The sequence below is a fragment of the Pan paniscus genome, chromosome 16, assembly GCF_029289425.2.
Source record: "Pan paniscus chromosome 16, NHGRI_mPanPan1-v2.0_pri, whole genome shotgun sequence".
NCBI lineage: Eukaryota > Metazoa > Chordata > Mammalia > Primates > Hominidae > Pan > Pan paniscus.
The window spans coordinates 74,599,895-74,621,554 of NC_073265.2; the positions used below are offsets into that span (position 1 = coordinate 74,599,895).

Below are 21,660 nucleotides of genomic sequence, written 5' to 3' on the forward strand. Positions count from 1 at the left end.
CCTGCTGCAATATAAGCAGCCTCCAGGGCCAGTGCTTTATCCACCACACTGCACTGCATCTCTGGGATGAAATCTAAGCTTCTCAGCCTGGCACTCAAGGCCCCATAGTGGGCCCTGCCTTCCCTTCTTGCCTCCAGGGCTCTGGCGCAAGCTCTTTCCTCCATTTGGAATGCCCATTCCATCTCTTCTGAGTTTTATGATTCAGCTCAACTTCCGCCTCCTACAGGAAACCTTCCCTGACTTCCCCAGGCCAGGACCTTCTTCCTCAATGCTCCCACAGCCCTCTGGGCCTCCCTCCACTGCATTGATCACACCAGAAGGTTCTGTTCCCCTTCAGGACTGAGCGCTTCACCTGCATGTCCTCATCACCTAGCACACAGTCAGTACTTCAGCAACATGTGCAAAACAGACCAGAGGTGAGGGCATGGAGCTGGGGTCTCAGAAGATTCAGGAGGAGACGACCATTCTTTGAAAGGCCCAGGGGCCACACACAAGTCGGGGTGGCCCTGCCTGGGGTCTCTGGGACAGGAAGACTCCCCATGGGGACAGGTCTCTGCATGTGGGCCAGGGGTCCCCTGACTCCTGCAAGAATCCACCCCAGCAAGCCCTCCCTGCTTAGCCATTTCTAGGCTGGGTGGGGGCCACGAGGCCAAGGACAGGGGCCCGGGGGAGATGGGGAAGGGGCCACCAGGTGAAGAGCACACCCCTCCCCACAGTGGTCCCACCCCATACCCAGGCCCTCGGCCTCCTGGAAGGTCCTACTCACGGTGTGGCAGGTGGAGCCGTTGCCGTGGCACACGCCACAACGGTCCTCCATAGCGCCAGAGTCAATCTCAAAGTCACAGCCCCACGTTCTGCAACACACGAGGAGGGGAGGCCCCTGGTGCTGGCGGCCAGCCCTCTGTGGCCCCAGCACCGGGGGCCAGCCAGGGTCAGGAGAAGAAAGCTGGGAGTGGGGGTCGGGAGGCCTCTCTCCGGCCCTGCCCCACCCTAGCTGTGCCTCTGACCCAGGTGAACTTCTCTACCTCCCTGAGCCTCATAGTTTCCTCAGATGTGAGACAGGGAGACCCACCCCTCCCTTAAAGGCATGTCATGAGCATCACAAGAGACAAGAGAAGGGAAGAGTTCCGCAAAGCCTGCGGGCAGGCAGGGGATCTGACACGCCACGGGCTCCTGAGCAGCGCGTGCAGGGAATTTCAACGTCAAAGGCACTGGGGGTTGGCACCTCCCTCCTGGTCCTCCTCGGAGCCCAGGCCTTGATACCCCAGTGGTTTAGAGGGCAAGAAGCAAGGACAAGTAGGTGGCTGGAGACATGGGCAAAGAGGAGAGGCCATCGTTGTTATTAAAAATAAGAATATAAATTGTTACCAAACACTGAGGGCTACTCTTCGGGGCTCAGAGCCCTTCATGTCACCTGTGCCACCTCATTTAACCCCTCTATCAGGGAGCAAACCACTGCCTGGGGTCAGCCAGCCAGCAAGAGGTCAAGCCACTGCCTGGGCTCCGGTTTCCTGGCTGGGGCGGTGCTGGTGCAGGCATCCAAGGAGACGCAGTGGGGCGAGGCCTGACTGGGGGGGGTCTCCAGTGCCAGGAGGCGTGGTAGGGGCTTTGCCTTAGAGGTCATAGAGGGTAGGGGCTGGGAAGCCCGATGGTAGAGCATGGGGAGGGTGGCCCGAGGAGGACCAGGAGAGAACCTGGGGCCCGCCAGTGGGGCTGGGGGCAGGCAGTGCTGGGAGAGCCTCTTCCTAACCAGGCACACCTTACAGATGCCGTTGATGCAGAGGTCCCGGCTGGCTCGGACCTGGTAGCAGGGGGTGCCATCAACCACGGCGTCCCGCAGCTTCTCGGCAAAGTACTCATTCGCGGGCCGGCAGTGCAGCTCACAGGGGTTCACTGGGGGCCCAAGTAGAAGAGTCATCAGCAGCAGCTGGAGCAGGAGTATGGAGGCCACCAGGAAGACCCCTCCGTGACACACATCCATGGCAGGCTGGAGGCTCCCAAGCAGCACAAACATGCTGGAGGCTCCGGCTGGGCTGGTAGCTATCTGCAAGGCTGCAGACTGGGGAGCTAGGGGCGAGCAGCAGCCCCAGGGGACAGTGGGAGTGGCCCAGGCTTGGGGTGGAGACTGGGTCTCCTGCTTGCATCACAGGGTAACCTTGGACCCACACCCCGCTCGCCGCCCTCTGAGTCTCAATGTTTCCATGGGAGGCAGCACTCACCGTCATTGACCATGGGCACCCATGTGTGCAGCTGGCCCTTGTAGAGCATAGCGTCAAAGTGGCTGCACTGGACGTGGCGGAAGGAGGGGTGGCCAGCGGGGCAGGCCTGCAGGTTGCAGAGGCGGAAGCGCTTCCGCTTACCCACACAGTATCTGCCTTTGTATTTGGGCCTGTGGGGAGAACCGGGGTGGACCCCAGTGAGGGCCCAGTGAGTGCTACTGCATGGCCACAGCCCAGAGCAAGCAGCTTCCTCCTGCACCCACACCCCAAGATCCCTGCTGCCCAGCTTTGTGCACGCTGCTCCCCTCCCTTGGGTTGCCCACCCTGTGGCCCAGACACACCCTCCCTGTCTGTAAGGACCTGTGGGGAGGTGGCAGCAGGAAGCCTGAGCTCTGCCCCCAACCTGCTGTGTGATCGTGGACAAGTCTTCGGCCACCCTCTGGGCCTCAGTTTCCTCATGTATAAAGTGGGGTTGGGGCTGCCCCTGCAGAGGGCTGTTGAGAAGCTGGGACAAGCTGCAGGCATCACTGGCACTGGCTGGAGGGACTACTCCCAGTCTCCAGCCCATGACACCAGCATCCTAACGAGCCCTTGAGTCCTCAGCCTTCCTCCTGGTGGCAGTACCCCCAGCCTGGGTCTAAAGGAAGCGCCCAGAGCCCCAGCCAGCTGAAAGGTCTGACGGAGCACAGCTCCTGAAATCCTCCACATTTAGGCCAGGGTCGCTGGCCCCCACCCAGCTCAGACCTGGAGGCCAGGAGGCAGGGAGGGGCACAGGCCAGTCTTGGGTAAGCACAGGGCCCTGGGTGGGGCTGGCTGTGAACCCCATGCCTGCCCCGGGTGGCCTCCTGAAGTGAAGATCAGCCGGGTAGTGCCTCGGTCTACAGTACCACTGGCCTCTGCTTCTCACCAGATCTTCACACCCCCTGCGCCCCCCCATTTAGATGGGGAACAGAGATCCAGAGAGGTGAAGTCACTCACCTCAGGCCACCCCTTCAGTGCTGTCCCATCCTCCCAGCTGCTCCATCTCATCTCAGACCCTTGTTGTGCCTCTGAGGCCACCAAGCCCCTCCTGCTGAGTGCCCACTACAGATGAGCTGCAGGGCTGAGGGGATGGCCTGCATAAACTGCATTTGCCCCTGACTACGACTTTACTGGATGGGCACTGCTATTATACAGGTGGGGAAATGGAGGCCCAGAGAAGGGGTGAAGAGGGGATTCGAACCCTGAGCCATCTAAGGTCCAGGGCCCATGCTCTTCCCCACTGCCCTCTCCTGCCTCCTTCCAGCCAGCAGCTGCTTTGCCACGTGGCCTCTGCTGAGTCTCTCCAGTCTCTGGGCCTCAGTGTCCCCCTCTCTGCAAAGGGGTCGGCAGTGGGGACCCTGTCAGCCCTCAGAACACTCCTTGAAAGTGACTCAAGGTGGCCTGGACACTCAGACTGACCATTATGAGGACACTTCTAAGAGCCAGGGGCTGGGACAGAGCCAAGCTCCTGCAATCGGCTGACTGCCTGGGTCCCTCTGTCCCATTGCCCAGGGCACCCTGGGCCCCACACTCACATAGGCTGCAGGCACTGCTGCTTGGCTCTCTGTATGCCCACGCCACAGCTCCGTGAGCAGATGGACCAGGCGCTCCAGCCAGACCAGCCACCATCCATGGCCTCGGGCTGGAAGCCCACAGGTATGCACTCCCCATTGAGACACCACTACCGAGACAGACGGAGGTAGAGCCACCCCACCCCCAAGCCTATCAGTCATCCTCACCCTAGTGAGAACAAGGTGGGTGGGAAGGCTGCGAAAGGCACAGAGGGGAAGGATGGAAGGTGAGAGAGGCCCCCTCGCAATCATCACAATCATCTGTGACCCAGGCCACATGGAGGCGCTGAGCAGGGAGTAAAACAGCCCACGTGCTGACTCAGCTGAAGACACCCTGTAGAATCATGGAATCAAGCCCTGGCCCCAATGCCTCCACTTCGCAGACGGGGGCTTGGGCTGCAGAGAGCATGGGGCTCTCTGTGAGCCGGGGCTGACTCCAGGGCCCGGTCACAGCAGGAGGTCTGGCCTCTCACACATCCACTGCCGGGACTGGGAACGTCGCCTACCTTATTCTCCCCACACCGGGTGCCGTCCACGGCTGCATCCAGCTTGGAGTGACAGGTGGTCCCCACAGAGCACCAGAGTGTGTGGCAGACATTCTGTGAGGAGGAGGGCATGGGCCATAGCCTCACCCCCTCCCCAGTGCCGCCACCCACCCTGCCGCCACCCCGTCCCCAAGGGTCCCTGGGCACCCCTCCACATGGCAGGGGCCCACAGACCCCCAGAGGTCCCTTCTTGTGTGTCTGCTCCCACCTTCCTCCCCAGACCACGTGGTGGTGTGGGGCGCCCGGGGCTGCACTGCTCAGAGCGGTCCCCAGCTGTCCACACCTCTCCCGGCCCAGCCCCTCCTCTGGAAACGCTCCTGTTAGAAGATCACTTCAGGCAATCTTCGCCAGGATAAATAGACCCTCCCCACAGGGGTTCCTTTTCCCTCTTATGAGCCAGCTCCAGAGAGGCGAAGGGACTTGCCCGAAGGGTCACAGTCGGTCCACGGTTGACCCAGAATTCAGAGCTGGGTCTGTGGCCGCCCATCCCTGGCCTCTCCCACAGGCCACTTGACGTCTCACAGTGTCACTCAGGGGCGTAGCCCAGCCCAGACGAGGTTGCTCCCAGGCTGGCATCCACAGGCTGGTGAAAGCTGTCCCCTAAGCCCTCCTGCCAGGTCCCCACACCCCCACACCCACACCAGCCCCACTCACATCCATGTCCTCGCAGAAGGCAGAGTAGGCCCCGTACTGGAGGCGGCACTGGTGGCTCACATCATAGAGGACCCCAGGCAGCATTGATGGGAAGTCAATGATGTCCTTGGCAGGCGGGTCATCCAGGCACAGGCTCCACACATGGCTAGAGATGGGACGGGAGGATGGAGGGGGGCGCAGCCTGTGAGACCCATCGGAGAAGCCTCGGTGGGGCCAGGAGAGGAGGAGAGGTGGGAGGGGGCACAGAGCCCTACAACTGTAGGAAACTCCAGCCTCCCCGCTCGGCTCAGCCGATCCTCCACCTGCAGCCAGTAGCACAGGCCCTCCCAGCCTCTCTCATCTCACCTCCTGGGCACTCCAGCTGGCTAAACAACCCCAACCCCAATCCCAGGCCTCTGCACACGCTGCCAGGGCCCTTCCCTCAGAAGGCCTCCTGGACCGCCAAACCCTCATGTGGCCCTGCTCTCCGACCCTGCAGCCTCCGTGTCTGAGCCCAGACCCTGGAGCCAGGCCCGACAAGGATCCGGAGAACATCACATCACAGTTGACACAACAGAGCCTCTGACGGCCCCACCCAGGCAGAGACCTCGGGTCATCTGTGGAAGGGCAAGGTCTGGAAAGCAGCCCCTCCCCTGGGAGAGAGCCTAGGGCATCCGTGCCTGTCCCCTGTTTCCCCCACTCCCCAACAGGGCTGGCCTCCAGCCTCTGTCATACCCTATCTACTCCTGCCTTCCTCCAGCTGGCATTCCCTGGCAGCGGTGGCGGGGAAACTGGCAGACACGAGCAGGTGCCATCTGTGTCCACCACACGCTCCTGCTGCTGCGGTGTGGTGAAGACAAGGCTGCCCAGAACCACCACGAGGCAGCGAGCATGGAGTCCGGGGCCCTGGGGAGGGTGGCCCAGGTCCGGCTGGCACCTGCTTCTGCCCCTGCCTCACTCTGTACAGCCCTCAGGCATGCTATTGCTTCTGGGACCAGTGACCAGCCTGCTGTACCTGCTGGACCTTAGGCGGCCACTACAACGGCTTAGCAGCAGGAGTGCCCTGGCATGCTGACCAGCCTGCCCACAGCTCACTGCTGTCCTGGAGGAAGGTTTGGGGCCCTCTGGGGGGCAGCAGTGGCTGGGGAGAATTGAGCCATGCAGACATGCGGGGCTGGGGATGACCCAGGCAGCCACGACTTGGGCAGAAGCATGGAAGGAGGCAGGACCCATGGGACCTGGGGCCTCTAGCCAGGCAGGGGAGATGGGGAGGCAAAATCCCTCCAGTTCTCCAGTCTGCGTGGACTCAGGGTAGGTGGTGCCAGGCCAGATGGCTGGGATGAGCATACAGTCCTGACTGGGACAGGCAGGGGGTCGCACAAGGAAGAAGGGCAAAGGTGATGGATCCTGGAGTCCAGCAGGGAGAGAAAGAGACACTCCGAGATGTGGAGAGGCTGGGAGAACACGAAAGGGTCAGGAAACAGGGCCAAGAGTGCTGAAGACAGGTGTGGAGAGAGGCTGGGAGGGTGGATCAGACCATGGAATCCCGAAGCCCAGATTTCAGAGGAGGGGGCCTGGCAGCTGGGAGACCCAGGGTGGGGTGGGTGGTCTGTGTGGTCTCCTAAGTCCCCTGGCCAGTGACAGGCCCCTGACTCTGCCCAGAGCTGCGGAGAAGAAAGCCAAGGTGACCAGACTTCTACTGAGAACCCTGGAATCCTCCTGGAATCACTCAGACTGCCCATGCTGGCTGGAAACAGATCCTCTAACATGGGCGTTGGCAGATGAGCAGCTGCTGGATGCAGTCCTAGTGCCCAAGATGACCACGTGCCAGGCTGGTCCAGGGTGCTGGGGGCATACCCTCTCATTTGCTCCTCACAACATCCTGGGCAGACTCTACCATCATCTCCCCTCATGCACTCAGGGCCCATACGTCACTTGTCCCGGGTCGCGCAAGAGGGACGTGATGGCCAGGATCTGGAGCCAGGCCCAGGCTGCCTGCACCAGGCTGTGTCTACTCACTGGGCTACCCCCAGTGCAGGGCTCCTCCCATTCAACCGCGAGCCTGGCCTCAAATACTTCACCCCACATACAAGTTCAAAACCATGGCAGTGAGGCCTGGCAGGGAAAAAGGAGTGTCCCAAGTTCTCCTGCGGCTTGGGGCTCCCTGAGCCTCCCTGGGCCTGCACCCGGGGCAGAGTGTCAGCCGGGGGTGGTGGGGTCAGCTGGCCCTGGGCTCCCTCCTTCCCGCCATCATTCCGTGGCTCGAGGAGGTAGACTGGGGGCTCACCCATCCCAGCCAGGGGGTCCTCTGACCCAGAGGCTGAGGGGTCCAATGCACCTCATCCCGGCACCAACAGTCCCTGGGCTGCAGCCGAGCCCTTTTGTTTCCTGGCTGCCCCAGTGCTGACTCGCTGCACATGTGGCTTCTGCAGGCCTGCTGCTGGGCAGCTGAAGCCGCAACCACCTCTCAGCCCACCCTGGATGTATGGGAGAAGTTGGGAGCATGAGGTGACCCTCACAGAATCCACTGCCAGAATCAGGCCCAGGTGCTATCTTGGGAGTCAGAAACTCAAGGTGGCCGTCAGCCAGCCCTTCCTTCCTCTGGCAGGCTGACTGCCAGGTTCTCTGCACTGCCGACACACCCGGATCCCCAAAACCATCAGCCCTTCCCCTCCATGCCCCTCCTTAAGCTAACTATAGCAGAGCTGGGCAGTCCCACAAGAGGTCAAAGCAGACAGTAGGTGACTCCGGTCAGAAGCTTCACTCTCACCTCAAGACTGCAAAGAGCTGCCCACCACTGACAGGAGAGACATGTGGGCCCGCTCCCCTGGCCACCCCTGGGATCTGGTCATGGAGTCACTGCATGGGGTGTCCATGGGGTGAAGTGAAGGACCCCACATGTTACCTAGCCTGCCTCTCTCCCTGTAGAAATGCTGGCTTTGAGGAAACCAGGGACCAGGGCCTCCCCTCCTCCCCACCCAGGTCCAAGTTGACACTGGCAAAATGCTGTGACCTCTCCCCAAGGTCCCATAAAGCACCTGTCAGCCCGGAAAGGTTCTTAGAGTTCTTCAGGTCAACCCTCTTGGACAGGCCAGTCTAGGTTCTTAACCACCAAACAAAACTCTTCTCTGCTTCCAATCCCACCCCCCACCCCAGTAATCCCTCTTCCACTGGAGGCCAGTATCCTTGCTCTTACATCCCTAATGGACCTGGTCACATCCCTGCTTAATCCCCACAGTGAGTGCACTTCTAGAAAAACATGGCACATTGAGCAGACAGATTTATCACTGCTTCCTTCCAAGACTCCACTATAATGACAGTAGAGGAAATAAACAAGGCATAAATCCATAAGGGGTGATGATGAGTCATGAAGGATGTCAACAAGATTCTGGAAGCTGGGAAGCAGATGGCCAGGCAGTAGCTGACTTGCTAGAGTGATGAAAGCTGAGAGTCAGATTCCTGCAGGGGGGAACCACCCAGAAGCAGAAGCCCGAAAAGGCTCAGGAACTGAGTTTTCAGGGACTCCTCAGGGCCTTACGGCCAGGAGGGCTGAAGACAGTAGGGCTGAAAGTCTGTAAGAACTGATCAGACCCTAGATCCCCTCCCCAACCCTGAGTAGCCAAGTGACGGCCACCTGCCACCCAGCAGAGGGCCAGGAATCACTCCCTGGAGAGGGTGAACCAGGAGGCTCTGGCCCAGGAACGGTGGACATACATGAAGGCCCAAGGCAGAAGGACCTACAGAGAAAAGGGGACAAGCAAAAGTCTACACATTGAAGGGTAAGAAACACGCCAAGCCCCTTTCCCACTTGGATGCTGGAATGCTGCAGCCAGACATACACTCTCCCAGGAAAAGTCGAGAGGATTCCTCTCAGGAAACTGAATCACTCAGAAAAATGACCTCAGATAGTGACATTAGAGGATCTCCCCAAAATAGCCCCATCTGAACCAGTCCTTCAGCAGTGACTTGGAAAAGTCCTGCCCAAGTCCACAAACTGCCCAATTAGTGTCTCTACATCTCCTTGCTATATATGAAATACAGCCAATGCATTTTAAGAAAACGTTTCTTTGAGACAGAGTCTCTCTCTTTTGCCCAGGCTGGAGTACAGTGGCGGAATCTTGGTTCACTGCAGCCTTTCCCTCCCGGGTTCAAGCGATTCTCCTGCCTCAGCCTCCTGAGTAGCTGCAATTACAGGCATGAGCCACCATGCCCAGCTAATTTTTTGTATTTTTTTTAGTAGACACAGGATTTCACCATGTCGGCCAGGCTGGTCTCGAACTCCTGACCTCAAGAGATCTGCCTGCCTCGGCCTCCCAAAGTGCTGGGATTACAGGCGTGAGCCACCAAGCCTGGCCAAGAAAACTGTTAACATGAAACAAATATATTTGGCAAAACCCTGTCTCTACAAAAAATACAAAAAATTAGCTAGGTGGAGTAGTACACACCTGTAGTCCCAGCTACTCTGGAGGCTGAGGTGGGAGGAGCACCTGAGTCCCCAGAGAATGAGGCTCCAGTGAGCCGTGATCATAGCACTGCATTCCAGCCTGGGAGACAGAGAAAGACCCCATCTCAAAAATAAAAAAAAAATAAAAAAATAAATATCCATAAGGATCTAAAATGCCTATCTGTATGAGATTGTTCTTTGTTCACATTTTTTCAAGCAAATATCACACAATAAATTGAATGCAGGTGCAAATGACATATCAAACATCAACGAAATTTGCAAAAGGTGTAAGATTGTACTACTTTGGGTTTAGAAATTTTCTTTTCATAAAAGCATTTATAACAAAATTTGGTGAGCTTTTAAGGAATATTTTAAGTATTTCTGATTTAATTTCTAGTGATAAATACCAATAGATATAACCTACATACACAAAAGCTCCTTGGGCCCTCAATATACTTTTAAGAGTGTAAAGGAATCCTGACCCCAAAACTTTGAGAACTGCTGCCTTCCCCTCCACTTTCTTCCTTCCCTAGAATTTCTTCCCTGGAAGAAACATTCCTTTGTCATTCTATGTTAACTTACATAGTTCCATTGAGGCCAGTTTTGCTACCTCCCTCCCATCTTTCCACATTCCTCTCTTGACACAAAACCTGACCAAAGGACTCTACCGGCCCACCTCATTTCCAGTGATTAGCTGTCAGGTGGGCTAAGCCAAGAAAATCTGGGTTTTCCCTGAGACTAGACCTCTCTTTCTGGAAGATATGGAATCACGAGGACAAGGTTGGCCACCTACGGGTAGTGAGAATTCATCTTGCCTAAATGGGAAGACGTTAGGCAAGTTTCTAGAATGCCAGACTGCTTTCTAGAAAGTCAAAGATAATTATACTTTCTGCCACGACTGTGAGAATGCCCATTTCATTGCACACTTTCTAACATTTTTACCAATCTGATAAATAAAAGCTGGTACCTAGAAGAAAAAAAGGCTGGGTATGGTGGCTTATGCCTGTAATCCCAGTACTTTGGGAGGCCAAGGTGAGTGGATCACCTGAGGTCAGGAGTTCGAGACAAGCCTGGCCAACATGATGAAACCCCATCTCTAGTAAAAACACAAAAATCAGCTGGGCATGGTGGCAAGCACCTGTAATCCCAACTACTCGGGAGGCTGAGGCAAGAGAATCACTTGAACCTGGGAGGCAGAGATTGTAGTGAGCCAAGATCATGCCATTGCTCTCCAGCCTGGGCGACAAGGTGAGACTTTGTCTCAAAAAAAAAAAAAAAAGTTTCCATACAATATAATTTGTTCCATCTCCAAAAACCAATTCAGCAATAACTGAAAGCCACCACTTGGAAGGTTTCAAGGATTTAGCTCTACCTGTTGATGTCCAAAGCATTAGTTAAGGTAGGAAAAAAATACACACACACACTCTCTCTCTCTCTCTCTCTCTCTCTCTCACCCTTATGTAGTCAGTACCAGGAAACACGAAAGACTAGATGGTATAGTTATCCAACACAAAGCACACAATAACTGAAGGCACTGTAGAGGAGTAACTTATGACACAGATCTACAATATTGTTGAGTGAAAATGCAGATTATAAAAAAAAATCTGATTTTTTTTTTTTTTGAGACGGAGTCTCGCTCTGTCGCCCAGGCTGGAGTGCAGTGGCGCGATCTCGGCTCACTGCAAGCTCCGCCTCCCGGGTTCACGCCATTCTCCTGCCTCAGCCTCCCGAACAGCTGGGACTACAGGCGCCCGCCACCATGCCCGGCTAATTTTTTCTATTTTTAGTAGAGACGGGGTTTCACCGTGTTAGCCAGGATGGTCTCGATCTCCTGACCTCGTGATCCGCCCGCCTCGGCCTCCCAAAGTGCTGGGATTACAGGCGTGAGCCACCGCACCCGGCCAAAAAAAATCTGATTTTTTAAGGGAGAGGGAACACATACAAGCAAAGGAGAAAAGAGATGAGCAGATGACTGAAAGATACAAAATTCTGACAGTGGTACATTCTGAGTGGTGGAATTATTGGTATTATTTTCTAGCTTTGCCTAAAAACTTTCTAAATTTCTTAAAATAAGAACTTTTTGTTATCCATATTATAAAATATCCATCACCCCAGGAAACTTAACCTTGAGCACAAACTCTACAACAAGTTCAATGTTTGTTCAGTTTAATATTTAAGAGACAACCTACTTTGAAAGACATCTAAAATGATGACCAATATTTAAACCTATGCATTAATATTTTTCAATCGTATGCTTTACATTTTGTAATTTTGATAAGGTTAAGCTTTATTGTCTTTAAAATATTACCTACAATATGCCTGTTTTTAAACAGTGAATGATGCTCTAAAATCACAATATAAATTCAGGCAGTGTTCCTTACATGGAATGTTTAAGTACTTCTAACACTGCTCTTTTTCACTTGTTATGAAAACACAGAACAATTATCCAAGCATCTAATTATTCAGGTCCTTTGTTTCTCCTCCATTCTATTAGTTTTATAGTAATTTTAGGGCCTGTGAGGATGAAGTTGTCTGTGACAGCTACCACAAAGGTTACTATAGGTGGACAAATTTCCAACAAGTTTATCATCACTACCATCCCCACCATAAAACTGTCTCTATCAAGGGCAACACAATTCAAGGTTAGCCAAGACAACCTCTTTACCTGTCACTGCTTAAGAAAAGGATTTTTTGGTCTTATTTAGAAATAACTTTCTGTACCTACTTTTCTCCACAAATCCACTGAGACCAGTGTGTGGCTCTATCTCAAGCACCAGCAAGCAAAACTGCCTGCTAGAAGGTTCAGTTTTTGTATCTTTCCAAATGTAGAACACAGCTATCTTCAGGGATTTCATAATTTTTTGAAAATTGATGCACAAACTTCTTGAAAGTTCAGAGATACAGCAGCTGTAATTCTTCTGAAGGCTGGTTATGGGACGCGTTACCTTCACACTTTCCTGTTCAATAACTGTGGGGTGGAGAATCAAGTAAACTGACAGAATTTCCACATAAAATTCGAAGTGCTCTGACAACAAAAGAAACTTAAAATACACATACACATACATACACACACACACACACACACACACACACGGTTTTCCCTAATCATTTTACAACTAAACAACCAAGTTGCTAACCCAGAGCCCACAAAAGCAGAGTCAAAGTTCTAACACTTGGTAAAAGAAAAATGCATACATACCCCTGTGAGCTAAAATAAAATGCTTAAGTATTCAAAGACAGACAGCAATTACAGCTACTGAGAACATCATTGTAAGCAAACTGAGGCAGAGAAAACAAACGTGCTGATGAGGATTTGAAACACCTAAGCTGCAGAAACCCACTGGATGGTTTCCTAGGTTCCGAGTTGGCATTATCTTTCAGAACGATCTTCTAGAAGAGATCACATAACACTGTTACAAAGGATCTGGAGAAAGGGACCCTGGCTTCATCACTCTGGCTCTCCAGTCATGCTTTACATTTGGCAGTGACTATCTCCATTCAACTCAATTCCCTAACCCTAAACTAGCTGACATGTATCAAATACTGCCCTTTACCAGGTCTAAGTAAGTTTAACTCCCCCGACTCCCACCAAAAAAAAATCAAGATACTAAGGGAAACCTGTCTCCTCTTCATATACCTGTTCCTTTCAAGGAAGCCTATAAAAATGGGGATGAGAGAGGATAACCACTAGGAATTTGACTCTATATTATAAATTCAGATAAATGAAAACAATAATTCCTCTGGACTCAAAGTGATATGGCTCTGATGACTGGAGAAACATCGGGGTCCTTTGTGTCACGTCAGTTAAAAGACATGGACACACAGGAGTGGTTTTAAGGAGCAGAAAGTTTAATAGGCAAGAAAGAAGAAAGGCTCCCCGCTGTACAGAAAAAGGGGGGCTCCGAACAGAGAAAAAGCCCCGTGTGTGGCAGAACAGTACTTGGTTATATTGGGAGGCTGGAGGAGGTGGTGTCTGATTTGCACAGGGACCAGGGCATTGGTTTGACCAGGCATGTCATTCATGCAGCCCGAGAAAAACGTGGCCCTCTCACCCTAGCCTTTTAATATGCAAATGTAGGTCACCATGTTGTCCTGCACACGTGGGGTCATCTGGAGGTGTCACCTTGAGGTGGTGACTAGAAGAAGAGGGTGGCAATCACCATGTTGAATGGACACAGTTTCTAAGCGCTGGTATTTGCATATCAAAGCTTGGCAGCCTGTAGTCCCAGCTACTCAGGAGGCTGAGGCAGGAGATTCACTTGAACCTGGGAGGCAGAGGCTGCAGTGAGCTGAGATCACACCACTGCACTCCAGCCTGGGTGACAGAGCGAGACTCCGTCTCCAAAAAAAAGATAAAAAGAAAAGAAAAAGAAATGTTTCTGGAGTTGTTTCTATTAAAAGCGAAAGCCTTACTGAGGCCTCCTTACCCTCTCTATCTGCCTAGTATAATTTCTGAAGAACTCCTCTATTAAAAGTACCACTTAGGTGCTTAATATGACAGTTCTGATATTTCCCAATGCTCCTCCACAAATTCAATTTGGAAAGGTAATCTGTCCCAGGAGGGCAAACCAAAGAAAAAGTCCTAGGCTCCTGAATCAAGGTTTGTTTCTTTCCTTTGTACAAGTTGACAATAACATTCCTCCTGATAGTCCCCTACGGCTTATGCTAAAATATTGGAAAGAGAATGAAAGGACTCAATACAAGAAAAAGCAGCAAATGATAAAATATTGTTGTTTCATTTGGACTCAGGAATCAATCCTGAAAAGCAAGTCAGAAATTAACTCCTCTGAGAAAGATAAGGTCCCTGTTCCTAGACAGCTCACCAACACATGGAACCTCCTCCACCGCCTTCCTCCGTCCAATACCCCTAACCCTAACCTCCCTCCCCCTCAAGCAGAGGCAGTTGTCCCAGACCCTTCTCCTACCCACATTGTTCCCCCTCTGTATAACCCTGCCTCCTGGGAATCGTCCCAAGAGCCTGCTCACTACCACCCTAAGTACTCTTCCCTGAAAGGATTTCAATGTGAGATAGAGCAATGTAAAAGGGATATTCAGAACTTCCCCTTCCCCTCTACCTCGGGAGAATTAGCTCCACCTCTCTTCCCCTTAAGACAGGTGTCCCTAGGTGGAGGAAGTATTCGCTTTGTAAATGCTCCTTTAACCAGCTCGGAGGTCCAAAACCTAAAAACAGAGTTCAAGCCGCACTATTAGACAACTCCTGTGGAACAGCAGATCAAATTAACCAATTTCTAGGACCACAGTTATATATACTTGGGCTGAGTTAATGTCCATCCTAGGCATCCTTTTCTCAGGGGAAGAAAGAAGCATGATCTGTAGAGCTGCTATGGTAGCCTGGGAACATGAACACCCTCCTGGCCAAAACACATTCATGCAGCAGATCAAAAATTCCCCAACCAAGACCCCCGGTGGGACAATAATAACGCAGCCCACTGAAGAGGATATGCAAGAACTTAGGGAAATGATAATAAAAGGGATTCAGGAGTCAGTACTCTGAACCCAAAATCTTACTCGAGCATTCGACATACAACAAAGGAAAGATGAAGGGCCTATCGAACTTTTAGACAGCTTGAAAGAACAAATGAGAAAATATGCTGTTCTAGATTTAGAAGATCCTCTTAGGCAGTGAATGTTAAAGCTTCATTTTGTTACTAACAGCCAGATATCACAAGGAAATTACAAAAGATAGAAAATTGGAACGACCGTCCCATGAACGAACTTCTTAGAGAAGCTCAAAAAGTGTGTGTAAGGAGGGATGAGGAGAAGCAAAAAGAAAAAATGAAAACGATGTTATCCACCTTCCAACAAGGGGCCCCAAAGGATAAAACACACCAGTATTACTCTCTGTTACCCGGAGACCCACACACTCCCAAACAAAGCCTCCCGAGAGCCAAAACCTATAAAGATCCTAGGCCCCCACTTCCTAAGCCATATAAAGAACGTAAGGAGGCAAAGCCGAGAAACCCAAAAATAAATGAGACAGAATCAATGCTTCAATTGTGAGAAAGTAGGCCACTTCAAGAGGTATTGTCCCGAATTAAAATCAGAAAGAGAAGTCGTCCCACTTACGACCTTTGAGGAGGAATAGGGGGTTAGGGGCTCTCTCTCTTTTACCTTGAATCCCACCAAGAGCCCTTGATAAATTTACAAGTGGGACCCAAATCTGAGCTTACGACCTTTTTAGTAGACTCAGGAGCAGCCTGCTCCTGTTTGTTACCTTCCCCACAATATAACCTGGTCCTCAGAGGAGCTTGTAGTCTCAGGGGTAAAAGGAGAGGGAATCAAACGAAAAATTTTAGAAGAAACAGAAATTAGATGTAAAAACTGCTCAGCTAATGTTGAATTTTTGTTAATTCCAGGAACTAATCTATTAGGAAGAGACTTAATGTTAAAATTAGGTATAGGTTTACGTATTGGCTCAGAAGGATTCTATACTTCATTAAACCTGCTCGCCACTGCAGAAGAAAACATACATTCATCCTGATGTTTGGGCAAGGGAAGGAAATTGGGGAAAACTCCAAATGCCCCCTATACATATAAAGTTAAAAACCCCTGGAGAAATAGTAAGAAGAAAGCAATACCCTATTCCTTTAGAAGGCAGAATAAGCCTGAAACCTATAATTGAAAGCCTCATCAAGGATGGGCTCCTTGAACCCTCGATGTCCCCTTATAACACCCCAATACTGCCTGTGAAGAAACCAGATAGGTCATATTGACTGGCATAAGACCTCTGGGCCATCAACCAGACAGTCTAGACTACCCATCCTGTTGTCCCTAATCCTTCAACCATTCTCAGTAAAATTCCATATGAACATCAATGGTTTACAGTAATAGGTTTAAAAGATGCCTTTTGAGCATGTTCCTTGGATGAGGACAGCTGAGACATTTTTGCTTTTGAATGGGAAGATCCCCATTCTGGATGACAGCAACAGTATCGATAGACAGTTCTACCCCAAGGCTTCACAGATTCCCCTAATCTCTTTGGTCAAATTCTAGAACAAGTGTTAGAACAAGTTTATACCCCAAAATGTATATGTCTGCTCCAGTACGTAGATGACTTATTAATATCCGGTTAGGCTATAGAAAAGGTATCTGCTCTCTCCATCCATATCCTTAACCATTTGTAAGGAGAGGGACTATGGGTTTCAAAGAGAAAGCTTCAATTCATAGAGCCTGAAGTTAAATACCTAGGACACTTTATAAGTAACGGCAAACGAAGGACAGGGCCTGAGAGGGTGGAAGGGATTGTATCCATACCTTTGCCTAAGACTAAACAAGAACTCAGAAAATTCCTAGGGATAGCTGGAGATTGCCACTTATAGACTGACTAATATGCCCTAGTCACAAAGCCTCTCTACCTAAAACTCACCCAAGAAAAGCGTGACCCTCTCCTGTGGACTTCTGAAGAACTCCACCAGGTTGAGGAGCTAAAACATCTGCTTATAACTGCCTCTGTTTTAGCTTTGCCTTCCCTAGAAAAGCCATTTTACCTTTCTGTTAACATAAATAAGGGGCTAGCTTTAGGGGTCCTTACCCAAGAACACGGAGGTCACCAGCAACCCATGGATCTCCTATCAAAAGTTTTAGATCCAGTAACCTGTGGATGGCCTGAATGTTTCAATCCATTGCAGCTATCGCCTTGTTAACTAAAGAAAGCAGAAAACTAACCTTTGGGGGAAAGTTAGCTGTAAGCACGCCCCATCAGGTTAGAACCATCTTAAATTAAAAGCCAGGAAGGTGGCTTACTGACTTGAGAATTTTAAAGTATGAAGCTATCCTGTTAGAAAGAGATGATTTAACACTAATGATAATTCACTTAACCCAGAGGTTTCCTGACTGGAGATCCCAATCTAAAGAGACCTGAGCATAAGTGTTTAGATGTAATTATCATACAAAAGTTAGGCCTGATTTAAGAGAGACCCTTTACAAAACGGGGCAGGACTTATAGATGGCTCTTCCCAAGTAATTGAAGGAAAAAGGCATAATAGGTACTCAGTAGTAGATGGGGAGGCACTTGAAGAAGCAGAGTCCAGAAGACTGCCAAATAATTGGTCTGCCCAAACATGTGAATTGTTTGCATTAAATCAAGCCTTAAAGCACTTGCAAAACCAAGAAGGGACTATTTATACTGATTCCAAGTACGCCTTTGGGGTAGCTCACACCTTTGGAAAAGTTTGGACTGAACGAGATCTTATTAATAGCAAAGGCCAAGACCTGGGCCACAAAGAATTAATCACCCAAGAATTAGATAACCTGCAGCTGCCAGAATAGCTATTGTCCATGTTCCAGGACATCAGAAAGGTCTTTCTTTTCAAAGCGGAAGGAATAACCTAGCAGATCAAATAGCCAAACACACTGCCATTTCCTCTGAAAATGCCTGTTTTTCACTTAGCCCCTTGCCTTCCTCCCCCGACTGCAGTCCCCATCTTTTCTCTCGCTGAAAAGGAAAAATTAACAAAAATAGGAGCCAAAGAAAATTCAGAAGGGAAATGGGTGTCACCAGACCAAAGAGAAATGTTATCCAAACCCCTCATGAGGGAAATTCTCTCTCATCTGCATCACGGGACTCATTAGGGACCTCAAGCTATGTGTGATGCAGTCCTCGGGGTCTACAGATATATAGGAATTTATATTTTGGCAAGACAAGTTACAGATAGTTGCCTAGTATGTAAGAAGACTAATAAGCAGATCCTCAGAAAACCACCTGTTGGAGGGAGAAATCCAGGATTAAGGCTGTTCCAAAGTGTCCAAATTGATTACACCGAAATGCCCCCAATTGGTCACTTAAAATATTTATTAGTGATAGGTCACCTTACTCATTGGGTATAAACTATTCCCTTTTCAAGTGCAACTGCTAGTAATGTACTCAAGGCATTAGTTGAAAATATTATACCCAGGTTTGGATTAATAGAAAATGTTGATTTAGACAATGGGACTCATTTCACTGTACATGTCGTTAAGAAACTAGCCCAAGTACTAGATATAACATGGGACTACCATAACCCCTGGCAGCCACCTTCATCTGGAAGAGTAGAAAGAATGAATCAGACTCCGAAAAACCACCTAACCAAATTAGTCCTAGAGACTCGGTTGCCATGGACTAAATGCCTCCCCATTGGCTTGTGAAGATTCCGAACTGCCCCTAGGAAAGATGTCGGCTTACCTCCTTATGAAATGCTCTATGAGTTGCCTTATCTACACTCCACTGCTGACATTCCTCGTTCGAAACAAAAGATCTGTTTCTCAAGAACTATATACTTGGTCTATCCTCCACTTTCTCTTTCCTTAGGACTAAAGGCCTCTTAGCACATACACCACCCCTTGAATTTCCAGTTCACCACCACCAGCCCGGACAGAGACCACATTCTCATCAAAGGTTAGAAAGAAGGGAAGCTCAAGCCCACCTGGGAGGGACCTTATCCAGTGTTTCTAATGACTGAGACAGTCTTCCACACCACCGAAAAAGAATGGACTCACCATACCTGAGTCAAAAGAGCACCACCCACTCCAGAAGCATGGACAGCTATTTCAGGGCCAACTCCAACCAAGTTAAAGCTAAAACGGGCTTGATCCTCTTATGCTGTATTTCTTTTCCCCTTCTATTGCTAGTCCTCTCGTTATTAATGTAACTAGGTCGAGCTCACCCCAAACTATTACCTTTGATGCTTGCCTTGTTATACCCTGTGGAGATCTCCAAAGTCAAAAGCAACTCTCAGCCTCAGAGAAGTATCTCTGCCCCTTTCAGACAAAAGACTCCCCCATTACGACTCTTGTTCCTTAAGAAATGTAGGGAAACAGGCCTGCCATAGCTGGAATGATATTATGTGGACAACTGAACATCAGGGCTGGACCTTGTCAACAGGCAGTTGTAAGTCCCTAAAACCATGTTTGCTTTGTTAAAGGAAACATCCCCCGCCCCCCCAACTGCCAGTATAACCAATGTAATCCAGTGCAAATTTCTATTCTTATCCCCACTTCTGCCAACCCTAAACCTACTTTAAGTCGCTTATACGGCATGGGAGCCAAAATAGCAGGGACACATCTTATAGAATCCTTTGAAATGTGTTTCATTACTTTCTCACCTCCTCCACCTCCTTCTACACTCTCTCCGAACGAAACTGCTGTTCTTCCTTCAACCAAGGATAAAATCAAGGTAGCCACTGTAGAAGTTAAAAATTTGAAACCAACCATAGCAATTGAGACAGGGTACCAAGATGCGAATGCTTGGTTAGAATGGATTAAATATTCTGTCCGCACTCTAAACAAAAGCAATTGTTACACTTGTGTGCACAGTAAGCCAGAGGCCCAGGTTGTCCCCTTTCCACTCGGATGGTCTTCCAGCCAACTGGGCATGAGCTGTATGGTAGCTCTTCTCCAAGACCCCACAGCCTGGGGTAATGAATCCTGCCAAGTTCTCTCTCTGCTATTCCCTAAAGTCCAACACCCTGCAGGTCAGCCCCTGACAGCCATCCAGCCTCCGTCTACTGACACCAATTTTTACCTCGGGTCTCTCACAACAAGGGGAAAACTTGGCATTTCATGGAGACCTAAAGGGATGTGGTGAACTTAAACGCTCCCAAGAGCTTACCAGTCAGTCTGCCCTTGTTCATCCTCGAGCATACGTATGGTGGTATTGTGGTGGACCCTTACTGGACACTCCGCCAAGTAACTGGAGTAGTACTTGTGCTCTAGTCCAACTGGCCATCCCTTTCACCCTAGCATTCCATTAACATAATAGAAGAGAAAATCATAAGAGAAGAAGTGCCCTTCATGGGTCCTTTGACTCCCACATTTATATAGGTGCTATTGGAGTTCCACGAGGAGTACCAGATAAATTTAAGGCCCGAAATCAAACAGCTGCAGGATTTGAATCTGTGCTGTTTTGGTGGTCAACTGTAAACAAAAATGTAGATTGGATAAACTACATTTATTACAACCAACAAAGGTTTGTTAACTACACAAGACATGCTATTAAGGGAACAGCCGACCAATTAGGTCCCACTAACCAAATAGTCTGGGAAAACAGGATAGCCCTAGATACGATGCTAGCAGAAAAAGGTGGTGTCTGTGTCATGATTGGAGTCCAATGATGTACTTTTATTCCTAATAACACAGCCCCTGACGGAACAGTAACAAAAGCTTTGCAGGGCCTAACCTCCTTATCCAATGAGTTAGCAAGCAATTCTGGCATAAATGATCCCTTTACAAGTTTAATGGAGAAATGGTCTGGAAAATGGAAAGACTTAACGTCCTCAATATTTACTTCTCTTGCAATCGTTATAAGTGTGCTTATTCTTGTTGGATGCTGTATCATACCATACATTCGTGGACTACTGCAAAGACTCATAGACACAGAACTTACCAAAACCTCTCCTAACTCTCCTCCACCCTATTCAGATAAGCTTTTCCTTCTAGAAAACCAAGCAGAACAGCAAAGCAAAGACATGCTAAAAAAGTTTGAAGAGGAAGAATTACAAAAATTAAGAGGGGGGAATTGTTAGGTACAGTAAGTTCCTCTTCAAAGGTTTAACTTGTTCAACTTCCTTGTTCTTTGTTCCTAAGAACAATTTCCCTGTACCTTCTCGACCCTACTTGCCAGCTTAGTTACCTGCTTAGTAACCTGCCTTGTAAACAACTCTTCCTACCAGTCCCAATCTGTAACTCACATTCCCCCTCCCTTTCTTATTAGAGAAAATATTCACAATATCCAACTGAGTCAGCTAAGATTGTGCAGTCCTACCCCAGCCCATGTTGGAATGACACAGAGGTTGGGACTGTGTTAGGGATAAGAACCCCTGCTCCACCCCGTTTGGTGTGCTCTTGCAATCATGACTAATGCAAGCAGCATACTTGCAGAAGCAAATTGTCTTGCTGAGAAAACTTTTTTGCCTGAGTGCTGCTTCTTCCTCACAGCACCGATCATTTGTTTCTAACAATCTCGCTAAAAGCAGCCTAGAAAGCAGCCACTTATGCAGAAAGAGTAATAATTTAGGCTCTACAAGTCACATAAAAAATGAAGTTTCATTTGTTTACCGGCTAATTTACTTCCTGGGAGATATTTTTCATTCTAAAACAGTGATTCCCTACCAAGAGTTCACAGATGCCAAGAAGTCCATAAAAGGAGTAATGGAATTGCCAAATTATGTTAAATACTTCAAAAGGACTCAAAGCCATATACTAGCTCCCAATAGGCCTGCATAAGTTATTAG

At 49.8% G+C, this 21,660-nt stretch overlaps 1 protein-coding gene across 1 annotated transcript in view; it reads right to left on the reverse strand.

Annotated features, from left to right (window-relative positions):
• LOC134729059 (A disintegrin and metalloproteinase with thrombospondin motifs 7-like) overlaps nt 1-21,660 on the reverse strand; it is a 52,163-nt gene that overhangs the window by 13,072 nt on the left and 17,431 nt on the right. The window contains 6 exon segments of the mRNA XM_063596508.1: nt 733-854; nt 1,758-1,893; nt 2,220-2,389; nt 3,776-3,921; nt 4,318-4,410; nt 5,011-5,155. Coding sequence (XP_063452578.1) covers nt 733-854; nt 1,758-1,893; nt 2,220-2,389; nt 3,776-3,921; nt 4,318-4,410; nt 5,011-5,155 — 812 coding nt within the window.